Source organism: Uloborus diversus, chromosome 1 (genome assembly GCF_026930045.1).
Source record: "Uloborus diversus isolate 005 chromosome 1, Udiv.v.3.1, whole genome shotgun sequence".
Classification (NCBI taxonomy): domain Eukaryota; kingdom Metazoa; phylum Arthropoda; class Arachnida; order Araneae; family Uloboridae; genus Uloborus; species Uloborus diversus.
Window position 1 is genome coordinate 227,501,287 of NC_072731.1, and position 12,856 is coordinate 227,514,142.

The 12,856-nt window shown below is 32.8% G+C and overlaps 1 protein-coding gene across 1 annotated transcript; it reads right to left on the reverse strand.

Annotated features, from left to right (window-relative positions):
- Positions 1-526: 526 nt before the first annotated feature.
- LOC129225552 (60S ribosomal protein L35a-like) lies at positions 527-12,644 on the reverse strand. The gene is made up of 4 exons (XM_054860000.1): positions 12,555-12,644; positions 11,583-11,712; positions 4,740-4,892; positions 527-735 (listed from the first exon to the last, which is right to left on the reverse strand). Exons 2-4 carry the CDS (start codon positions 11,702-11,704, stop codon positions 561-563), a joined length of 450 nt encoding a protein of 149 aa, XP_054715975.1. The 5' UTR covers positions 11,705-11,712; positions 12,555-12,644; the 3' UTR covers positions 527-560.
- Between the last annotated feature and the right edge of the window lie 212 nt (positions 12,645-12,856).

The window sequence follows — 12,856 nt, forward strand, 5'->3', positions numbered from 1 at the left end:
AAATAAGAAAAAGACATTTTTTAGGTCATTCTGATTACATTATGAGTCTATAATGGTTGTTTAAGAAAAGTTAGGTGAAAAAAGACAGTTAAAATTTCTGTGCGTGCCACTATCTTATCCGATTTATAATTTGCTTAAATTTCATCAAGAACACACAAAATTAAGATTAATGAATAAACTAGCTTGATTGAACTCTGACACAACTGGATCGAAATCTTCTATCGTGCAAGTTATGAGCAGCTGAAAATAATGGTAATCACAGAACTGGAAGTATTCACTGCAAACTAAAACAAAATTTTAGAGGCAAATGCAGTTGTATTTCGAAACGTGTAAAAAATTTTGTACTACACTAATGTGTAAAAAACAACTGAAATGATTAAATTTTACAGTTAATCTATAAAGTTGGCAAGTTTAAGATTGGATGAACAATTAAAATTTTGTTCACATGAAAAGCATAATAATGCTAGTCAAATCTCACCTGAAATGTAGAAATATGTAATTAAGAAGTCCACACTCAAAAGTAAAATTACAAATATAATTAAACGTTTTATTCAGAAGTCTTAAATTCTAGATGGATACATCATTACACGAATTCTTCGACCCATTGCTTTAGCAGGAAGATTACTCCTGAACTTCGCTCTAACAACACCACTGTTACCATGTGGACGAGTCACTTTGCCCCAAATGGCCCTTAGTTTTGTGTACTTGTCCTTTTTCCCTGGTACTTTTGTTTTACTAAAAGATAAACAAACAAATTAAAAGTGGTGTATTTTCACTCATTATACAACATGCAAAAATATATAAAACCTATAATGTACTATAAAATTAAGGGGGAAGGGAGAAAGTGTAACTGGAAGAAAACTCAGACATTTGACAATTCTGCAGAAACACCTTGAAATGAGCACATAATTTGTAGCAGCTGAAATTGAAAAATTTCAATCATTATAAAAACTTTTAGACTAGAAGAACAAAGGAACCAGGGCTCATAGCGGGTGCAAAAAAATATGTAGGAATTAGATAGCAAAATATATAGCAGTTTTAAAGGGAAATTAAAGGAGTTTGGTATAAAAACATATAGGAATTTCGAAAAAGTATAGCATCTAATATGTTTGGAGCACTGTAAAAAAAAAAAGAAGAGCACCAATATCAATACAATTCTATATGCGAGCAAACGAATTTTTGTACTCACAGTTGCTTATATGAATCATGTTTGTTTAAGAAAATTTTGATTCAATTAAGCAAAATTCTATGTGCGTGTTTTTCTTTTTTTTTTTAACAATTAATCCACATACGAATTAAGAGAATTTTACTAAATTGTGGTCAAACGAAATATTATTAGAAGTATACTGCACACTCAAAATATCCATTTTTTGATTATTTTTAAAAAATTATCACAAAACAGTATGAAAAAGCAATTACGAAATTCAGATTTTAACTTACGTGCTTTGAAAAATGCATCTCTCATCAATTGCTTTAACTAGATAATAATTAATTTGGACATTCTTTTTTCAATGTCATAAATCTACTCATAGTCCTCGGTACTGGTGCCTCATTGCTTTAATGCTAACATTACTGATGAAAAGTCAATTCCATGTCTCTCTCGTCTCACTGGTTCTGTTGGACATATCATGAGAAAATCGTTACAAAAAGTGTGCAACACTTTGCCTTCCCTTCGTTTCACAATTTAGAGGGAAAAAAAAACTAATTTTACTAAACAAAGGCAAAGGAAAAAAAAAGGCTGCTCTAATGCATCAGGTTTTTTGGAGAGAGAGGGAGAAAAATGATGTCAGTCTCATTCACTTGATTCATTTAAGGGACATCAAGCGACATAATTAAGGGACATGCTTAATTTAAATATTCTGCAATTTTTTAATGTTAAAACTGGATTTCGTTTCGTTTTTGAGGAATTAATTCATAAGTGGCTGTTTAATTACCAGGTGCTCACTCCATAACTTACAGTTAATGTATGTATCTATATATATGTACACACATACTGTATAAAGGGAGAATTTGACCTAATCTGTCAAAGGAAAGTGGGTGTAAGAAGAGCCCAAGTGGAGCTTAGAACCATCCATTATCCTCTCCAAGTTGTACCTGTAACCGAGTAGATAAAAAAACTGAGATGAAGACCGATTTTTGGAACATTTGAAGTACTCAAAGTTAAATTGTTACCAAAATCTGAAAATGCATTTTCAAAAACAATCCTTCGAGCTACAACCCGTCATTTATACTACATGTAAGATTATATGTTCCAAATTAAAAGCTTTTAAAATTTTTACAGCAGTACACTTAAAGTTAACATGTTATACTATCAAAATTACAAAGTAAACTCATTAATTGAAAACAAGTTAAAAGTTTCAAGTAAAAGCATCTATATTTTGTACATTTCACAAAAATAATAAAACAGAAGTAGAAAGAAAAAAAAAAAATGGATGAAAGGTTTTTGGATTTTTGGGCAGCATTTAACATCCAATGAAAAAAATATAGGAGTTAGTCAGAAAATATAGGAGAATATCTGACAAATAGTGAAAATATAGGAAATATAAGAGATATAGGAGGACTATGAGCCCTGGGAACACATACACGTTTTGTTAAACGCAAGCTCATACTAAATTTTTAGAGCCAAAACAGTACCTTTACGCATTAAAACATCAACATTTGCAATAAATGGTGGACGTGTCTTAGGGTTACCAGGAATCCTCTTTTCAATACAAAAAGCTGTAAGCTTTGAGATTTAAAGCAGGGGTCAATCCAGGTTTTATTTTTTTTGGGTCCCCAGTTTGTGGAAAACATTTTTATTTCCTGGAAAAAAAGTTACACCAGGGAAACATTTAAATGTGGACCTAATTTTTTATCTAGATTGACATCTGAAGGGAGATTTTTCTTCTTCTGTGTATATTTAAGAAAATTTTCTGTTCGCCAATAAATTCACCAAATTCGAATTTTTTTCGGCGAATTTATGATTTTATCGCATTTGGCGCATTGGCGAATGCTTAGCTCGGTCCCAGAGTTTTAGAGGAGTTCTGAAGGAGTAAAATGAGATTTTGAAGGAGTACTTTTGGGCTGTCCTTAAATGTCATACTATTTTACAACATTTGATCCTCTTCTCCCTTTGTCACACTTCACCTTATTTCTCCTTTTGTCAAAAAATGATGTTATAATAACTGTGTGTCATTTTGGCACTCTCTCTCATCCCCTTTCAATTTCATGAACCTGTCTCCTCCTTTAAGGTATGACATCACACATAGATGACCTTTTTAGAATGTCAAAACTGTGATTTATGAAGCAGTTGTTTTCTTTAACAAAATCACTTAAGTATTTTTAAATATTTAAATAATAATTAGACAAACAGACTTTTGCTGTTGAGAGTATGGTGGGAGGAAAAGCAATAATCATAAAACTTGAACTTTTGAAATGTCTTAGCCATCTAATAATATTTTCACCTTCAACTTTTGAGACTTCTATAATCCAATTTGTAAATTTTTATAAAAAATAAAATAAATATATGAAATTACTACATTAAAATCGCCCTTGTGACGATGCAATGAAACTTAGTTGTCATTTGAAATAATTTAAATTACTGTCACAGAAGAAGATTATGTAGTCTTGAACTAAAAAAGGAGTTTTGAAGGAGTCTGAAGGGCCCTTCAAAAAAATTTCCTAAATGAAGGAGTATTGGAGGAGTTCTGAAGGACCATACGAACCCTGTTAATTTAAACACACACACACAAAAAAAAAAAAAAAAAAAAAAAAAAACTTCAACTCTAAAATACTATGAGCATTAATAAACAAAACAAGATAAGTTTAGAAATAATTCATTCTAAGCCAGGAGATTAACAGAATTTCTACAGTGGTTTGGTATGATAAACCCCCGCTAAGCATTTTCCACCATGCAAAATGCTATGAAACAATAAATTCGGCGAAAAAACTCCACTTCAAATGCATTGTTATTAAGTGTTTATTAAACCTGCATAGTTAAAATATAAGCACACATCTAAAAATTTACTAAATTTAAGTCTTTTAAAACTTTTGGAATTAGGCTCAAACTTCTAAAAATTTGGTTAATTTGTTGACTAGCAATTTGAGATCTCTAGCACAGGCTTTGATAAAACTCTTGTGCTAATAATCGGAAATTTGTGTACAGTGGAAAACATTTAGCACAAAGCTTAAGGGACCGATATAATTTTTCATGCCAAAAGATTTGTATTAAATCACAAAGTATTCTGTTCGGACTGCTATATAACTTCGCATTAACCAGTTTTTCGTGTCAAGCGCTTTCGTAGTAAATGCGTTTCACTATTCGTTACAATTTTTTAAACCGGGCAATTGTTGTTCACCTTAAATAAAAAAGCCATAAAAGGAATTCTCTCTACAATCAATATTTTTCAGGTGGCGATAAATTGAACAAATTGACTAGTGCAATCCTAGTGTTAAAAATAAAAAAAATCCTCACATCAATCACGAAGAGCCTTGAAAGAAAAATTTTGAATTAATCTAAAATGTTTTGCTTGTTAATGCAAATAACAACCGTTGACTCTTAACTCGGTTGAAAATATGTTACTATTTATTCTGAACACAACATTTTACACAAAATAAAAAAGGTTTTTCTTCTTACTTAGTTCCAAAAACTTATTTTGAATAGTTTAACACACAAAACTAATTAATATTCAAACATATTTCAGCAAGTTTTAAAAATAAAACAAGGAGATGAAACCGAAATAGTTAAATTGTTAACTTACTTTTTGGCTCTGTAGACAAACACGCATTTTTTACCTAAATAATAGGCAGTTTCTTTTCTTGTAACAACACCATCAATTTTTAGAAGAGAAGTATTCTCGTGTTGATTTCTCAAGCCTCTTTTGTAGCCAACAAAAACAGCTTTACAATATAACCTGCAAAAAAAAAAGCTTAAATTACACGGTTCATAGTCATTTTTAAAAGTGAAAATTAAGGACTTTTAGGAGATTGCCAGGGGGAGGGGACAAAGTACTTGATACATACTAGATATACATACACAAATGCATAACAAAAAGCAGGGAGAGGCGTAATTGACTGGGACGCCCCATTATCAGTGATTAAAATTTCACACATGAAAGAAATGAGAATGGTCAAAGAGCAAAAAAGAGGAAATCTGCCCTCTCCCCCCAAAAAAATTCTTAAAATGAAGTAGAAAAGGGACAATTTGAGATCAAAATATCCCCTAGAGTCTATGACAATCCAAAATTTTAAATAAAGGTTAATTATCCAGTTTTAAAGACAACATTTTCTTATTAATTATGCTTGAAAAGACTGTGTAGTATCCAATACAATAAATGGTATATATTGTTCTGGGGAGGGGGTAGGGTTTTGCAATTAAAAAAAAGTTTTTTTTAAACTTTTATTTCGTCTTGTAGTTAACATTTCAAAAATATTTTCCCAAAATTTCAAGTCGTTTCGAGCAAAATTCTCAAGTATTCATTCTCTGCTCCCTGAAACTGTAGCTCTGACAGCTGCTTAAGAATGCAGGACGCTCAGAGTGTCAGTGCAGCTTGCTTGGGGTTAAGTTTCGTAAAAAAGAGCATTTTTAACTTCAAATAGCTGCAAAACATTTTAAAGTAAAAAAAAAAAAAAAAAAAAAAAACTGAGAACATAGGGGGGAGGGGAATTGATTAAGTAATAAATACTTTGACTAAATTTAAATAGAATTTGATTCCAGATAAATGTCAGCCGAGACAGAACATCGTAAATCATCGTTTTCCACAGGTGCTCTGGGTAAAGCTTTGCCACCAGCTTGGTTGTGGATATTTTTTGATCAAAAATTTATAGAACATTCTTAAAACTATACATAATAATGCACAAAATGTTTTATTAAATTTATTCAAACCATTTTCTAAAAAAAAAAAAAAAAAAAAAAATCGTAAAAAAAGTGAATTTTTTGATGCTGAAAACCTTACCTCACTCCTTAAAGCATAGTATTAATTTCTCAAATTTCAGTCTAAAAAAAGATCAGGAAAATTAGCTCCACTTTAAACAGAGTCCGAATATATCATGATTTTTATTGACTATTTTGATCCAATAGTTTCAGACAACACAAACTTAAGTGCTTAAATAGTAACTGCTTCCTCAAATCACTGAACTATAATTATGACACATAAACTTTTAATGTTTAATTTTTTTATTTATTCGTAAAATTTATTTTATTTAAAAATTTATGTACTTTGAATGGCATTTAAATTTTAATGAGTTTTAGAATCATTTGTGGAATGAGATAATTTAATGCATAAGAAATCAAGTATAACATAACTAGTATTGGCTGTTATACTGGATATTGACTATTAATGTGCTCTGTAAAACTGATCATACATACAGCTCATATTCAAAACATTAGAATAATCATATTTTTTGTTCCAACTGAAAGTACCATTTGGTAATGCAGTATCTTTAAATGCAAATATGCAAACAACAATTTTATAAGAACTTATTATTTAACTTATTTAATATCTTCAATTTAGTTGCCTAGAATACAGCCCCATTAATGTTCCTTTAATTACCAATTCATAACTGTTAGCATCATTGATGAAATGCAGACGATTTTCTTTAAAATTAGCATTCTTAGAATTCTTTTTCAGGGTGGCGACAGGAACTGGAAAAAAAACTTCCCTGACTTTTCCCTGATTAAGTTCACCAAATATCCTTGATTTACGTTACCAATGATAATGGTTTCCTTTCTTTGCCCTACCTGAAAAGCATTGCATATTAAAAAAAAATGCAGTGTTTAGAACGGTTGTTTATTTTACGTAGCTTGGAAAGAAAATTCAAGTAAGGTAAAATATAAACTTTACAGATACAGAAGCAATCTTAGGAAGCTCATCCTAAGATTGAATACTTTGATTTTGAGGAAAAAAGATGCACAAATATGCGGCACTGTATAATTGTACCTCATTAATTTTACTTTTTTCGGACAAATAATTGGCGGAAAATTCGTAGGAAATCAAAATACTTCATTGCGCAAGGAAAATTTTTTTTCCTTCATTTGACCGATTTTACCTGAATTTCTGTTTTTCTTTCTTCAAAATTCCCTGATTAAATTGCCTTGACTTTTCCCTGATCTGTCGCCACCTTGTACTAACACAATATTCAAAAAATGGAATTCTATATGGACAATATTAAGACAACAACAATTATTCCCATTCAAGTGCATTAAATTTTTAAAACTCTCAGCACAGCCATCATTTGATAATTAATCGCCATGTTATGAATATTTTGGTAGTTTTCCGAAATTTAGCATATTTTGAATCCTGAAACTGTGTTGAAGTGGGGTCATACTGCAGTGCTAAACTTAAAAGTTGTATACGCACTTTTTATCAAAATTGAGCTTCAGTTTCCAAGTGATTCTTATTCATATTTTACCTAAACACAATGTCTTATTGTCTTTTATTAGTGGGAAATATTAAAAAAAAATTTGATATAATCAACATTAAGATATAGAGTAGGTGCCACTTAATGTGATCACTTTGGGACATAAACATGTTTATAAAAATAACCGCAACGAATCCCGGTGACATAAAATGATTTTTTTTCAAATTAAGAAACATTTATTTTTGCAACTGCGAATTACAATCAAAATGACTCTATAAAATGTAGGTTTAAATTATAAATTAGTAGAATGGGAATATCCAAACTATAAAAGAGAAAATAAAAATGCACAATTTTTAAATGCATAGTAATAGGTGAAATAAAATACGACTCCCGATCAAAAAAGTGTTTCAATGACGTTAATGAATTTTTTCATACGCAAACAAAAGGCATCTTAGGGGGAGTCAGTGGAGACTGAGAACGGACTTCCTGTAGAAAAAGATAGCATTGCTATTTAAAACTACAAAAGGCTACACAGAAAGTTAGTCTTGGCATTGTTTGCCTCTGTATTTCTGTTAATTGAGGACCAAAAATGGGGGGAAAAATGAAAGTTTATGAATACATGATAACAATGAACGAAAGACACTAATTACAATATCCGACCTTTTTAATAATGTGTTAATATACAAGGTGTTCCGGAACTTAGTGATTTTGATAACATTAACCGTGATCACATAAAGTGGCATCTACTGTATTTTAAGGCTTCAGTTCTTGGTGCCAATGGATAAAATTTTGAATCATCAAAGCAGATGCACTAGTTAAACCATATTAAACAGTGCAAAGAATTTAAGAATCATTTATGCAAATTAGCTCTGGGGAATAGTTCGATATAGATATTTACACCGTCGCCAAATTTTTGGCGATAAATTACACTTGACGCCAACCCTACTCTCCCTATTTGGACTTCGCCTGCACCCCTTCCTTCCTCTCCTCACGCACAGATTTAGCGGTGCTCAAGCATGCTCTACATATTCTGCCACAAAAAGCCGTGAGTAATACTGTTTTTTTTTAAATTTAAAACAATTCGTATCATTCATCATAAAATTTTTATCTGCGCTGCATTTTGGTTTCCCTGCATTTTTAAATCATTTTATCACAGTTTCAAAGCATGTGCAAAACCGATCTTAACTGGTCTTAAACCCGTTTTTTTTCTTTTTATAAACAACAATTTTACTTGAATTATGTTCTCTTGCACCAAATTTTATTATTTTGCTGCTTTAAATATCCATATTTAATTCTATTTGATGGTTTCAAATTTAACTGCGTGGTTTTTGGCTAAATTTGGCAGCTTTACCATGCCGATTTGTTAAAATAATAGGTTATTTCTTTGGTATTATCTCCTTTTGCTCCAGGCTTATTTTTATGTCATTTATTTCATGATTTGTGCTGATTAAAATGAATATTTAGTTTTTTAACTCTGTGGTTTTAGGCTAAATGCATTGTTTTACCATGCCGATTATGTTAAAATATGTTCTTTGGTATTATTTCATTTTGCCCCAGGTTTATTATTTTTATGTCATTTATTTCATGATTTGTGATGCTATAAAAAATATGGTTCACACCGCTGGGGTGGGTCCTCGTCCCGTGAACTGGATACGGTTAGCTTGAAATACTCTGAATAGCTAACCCAACCGAATCCCTAGCTTTAAAGTTTGCCAAATTTTTTGGTGTTAAACCCAAGGTTTTTTTTCCTCTTCTGTGCAAACAAAGAGGAAAAGTTTTTTTTAAAAAAAAAAAGCCATGGTTGTGTTTTTTTTAAACAAAATCCAAAAAAAAAACCCCCCAACTAAAGCTGGTTTTTTTTAAAAAGAAATGTGGGTTTTTTTGTCTTTTAGGGAAAATGGGGGTACTTGTTGCATATTGTGATGCAAGTATATGAACAAAGCGCAAAAATTGCGATATGTTGGGTTGCAGAAAATAATTCACATGAAAGCCTTTTAGCTAGAATAGTTTCCTCTGTACTAGGGCTGGGCGATACATCGCAAAACACCGGTGTCAAGCAATCATCGCCACGCCGGTGTTTATATTTACTGTTCTTCCGATACACCGCGATTCCCGGTGAAACGCGATGTATCACGATACATCGTGATGCGCCGCGATGTTTCCAACGGCATCAGAACGTCTGAGCGAACCACGATGCTTGCGAAAGACCGCGTTCGTTGAAACACCGCGATGCGTCGGAAGGAAGAACGGCCTCATAGTGATTCGGAGAGATTGCGCACGCTCGGGGCCTTCGCGATTCTCCCCGGCTCGCTGATACACCGCGATGCATCGGAAGAACTGCCTTCGCAGATACATCGCGGATGATTCGGCGAGACTACTCGCTGATACACCGCGATGCATCGGAAGAACTGCCTTCGCAGATACATCGCGGATGACTCGGCGAGACTACTCGCTGATACACCGCGATGCGTCACGATGCATCGAAAGAACTGCCTTTGAGAATACATCGCGGCTTATGATGACTCGGTGACTGAAGTCGAAGCATCGCTTCTCGCAGCCAATGGCGAAGCATCGTGATATTATGTCGATGGCAGGGCCGTATACAGGGTAGGGACCGTCGGGACAAATAACCCCCGAAATTGTAGGACACAAACTTTTTAGTCCTTCCCTTTTTTTAGTTTTTCCTTCTCCACTCAAAAGAAAAAAGAAAAGAAACAACCAAGACTCTGAATCTTTTAATCAAAACGTTTCCCCTTCACCTTGACCTTGCTACTTCTTTCTTTAAGTCAAACCCCTTCTCTGACTCCCCCCCCCCCCCCCCCCGCACAAAAATGCGCAGTGGACTGGGGTCATTGTTTGAAATGGGGAATGTCTTCCAAAATATGAAATTAAAATGAATCTTCTGTGTTTTTATGTGGCTCATGCTTTTGCAGACCTTGCGCCTTACCCCACCCCCTCCCCCTTGGTGGACACCCTTGATTTAATGAAAAGAAAATACATCGAAATATCGCGATGTATCGGAATATCGCGATGTTTACTCGCGATGTTAAAATCTGCAACATCGCCCAGCACTACTCTGTACAATCTACAAATATTAAGAAAATCAGACGTGACAGGACTTAGTCAAGATAATTTGAGTTATAATTGACCAGTTAAAAAAAAGATAAATATATATTTTTTAAATTTTTGAAATATGTTTTAAAGTTAAAAATTCATTTTTTATGTCTATTGTCTGTGGTGAAGAACAAATAAAAAAGTTTAAATTGTGAAAGTATTTAAATTAATTAACTTTTTTATTAAAACTTCTCAGAAATTTTTAAAAAACCCAAAAGTGGGCTAAATAATTGTTTTTTTCAAAAAACCCATTGGGTCCAATCCGGACAACCCTGGTTACAATTAGACTTCCGAAAAAGTGAACAAATTAGCTGTTTTTTCAATATTTTTGAAAATAAAAAGTGTATGCTTGTTGGATTAATTCCCAAGTGAACCCATTTCGCCAATTATTTCGTTAATTAATTTTGTAATAATGAAATAGCTATATTACAGTAAAAAAAAAAAGCGATTTTGAAAAGTTTTGACAGTTTCCCAGTAAAAAACCTTATATTTTTGCAAAAAAAAATCACTTCTGAAGTATTAAAATCCCCATTTGATTGCATTTTCCCAAAGAGTGAGTGAAAAAAAACCATACGTTTTCGCTTTGTTTACATCGGAAGTCCGAAAAAAAAACAACCCCTAGGGTTTTGCGCCAAAAAATTTGGTGAACTTTGAAAAAATTGCCAAATGTCTATATCGAACTCTTTCCTAGCTCTGCACTGGTAAAATTGTATATATATCCGTAACTGCACTTAATATGGCAATGCTTTTTCTTTTCTGATATGTTCAAGTCAGTTGAAACCATGAATAGACGAGTGACCTAAGCAATGGTTCGGCTCAACTCGAAGATTGAACGCGAGGCAAGGTATATTCAGTAAATTACCACCCATTAGCCAGGGCTAAAGCAAAAATACGTGAAATACACCGCCAGCTCAGTCATTTCCAGCCGAGGACTGCAGTTTCGTGCTTATTAGCACTCATCAGCCCAGCATAGGAAAGTAACTGAGCTGGAGATGGAAAACCTCTTAAGGAAGCCAAGAGTGCCAAACAAACTGGTAGCTAATACAATTAGCACAGACCAGACACGTGACCGAAACAATGATTGCAAGACCTCTGCGAAGGAGAATTGAGAAAAATAGTTGAAACTTTACCTTCCTGGTTTTACATATTCTCGGGGTTTAGGTGGAGCAGCTTTAGGTGTGGTTACAGCTGATTCCTTTTTCTCTTTCTTTACTTTTTTCTTTTCTACCTTTGCAGGCTTTGCATCTGCCATTTTTTAACCTACAAAATGGAGAAGCATTTTAATAAACAACTTGAAACTCTTTTCCTTGCCAGAAAAAGAAATTACTACTAAAAATCATTTTTCAAAGAAAGAAAAAACAGAGACATACAAAAAAAAAAAAAAAAAAAAAACATTAAACAGAAAAATCAGGAGAAACACTTCCTTGCCTACTATGTAAGAGTTGTACTATGTAAGAGTATGTACTTTACACTAGCCAATCTCTTCTGGATTATCTTTTGTCCCACCTATAAAGCAAAAAATTATGGCTGTAACACCTAAGCAGTTTTTAAAATGAATCTGTGCATCGCATGCAACATTGTCTTCCCAATGCAGACGGATCAGAAACTCCTGGAGTTCAGTTATTATTTGTATTAGGCTTTTATAATGAGACCGCTGGTAAACTTGATCCCTTGCCAAGTTACATCCTGAAAAATAACTTACGTACTTACGTACGCATTTGGTAAAAACACACGAATGCAGCAATAACCGCACAAAAGAAAATTGCATGAGGGTTACCTCATACATAAGCAGTAGTTGCACCACGTGCTTCCTTACTTATTATAACTAGATGCCTAATTGGATGATTATGATCAATATGTGAAGAAATCGGGAAATTAACAAAACTAGATGGGGTGAAATTACCAAGTTTTCAAAAATATTTAGCGAAATTCAGCGATTGTTTTGCACCAAGGAGAACGATGAAGCGACCACCATTTTTTCCATACGTGAACCAAAATGATCGGCTATCTTGATTGTATAGAGAAATGAAATTATTTACAGGTTTCATTAATTTGTTATGTTAATAATTAGTTCTAAAACAATATATTTAATTATTACTAACCTTTCAATACGTGGCCTTTTCACGTTTTTTCTTTCAAGCAAGCCCCAAACCAAATTGTAGGAATTGAGTTGTTTCCTGTCTTCTCAACATTAGTAAAAATATTTCTAGGCAGAACTCGACTTGGAGGAGTTTTTTTCAAGAAAATTTTCCGTATTATTAAAACCAATTACGAAAATTTAAAGCCCGATTCATAGTCAATGAAACAGAATGAAATGCTCTTTGAAATTACTTTTGCTTATTTTTCAAGCATCTTTTTTTGAGATTTTTATTTTCTAATTTTTATGGATTAACTTTAAATTTTG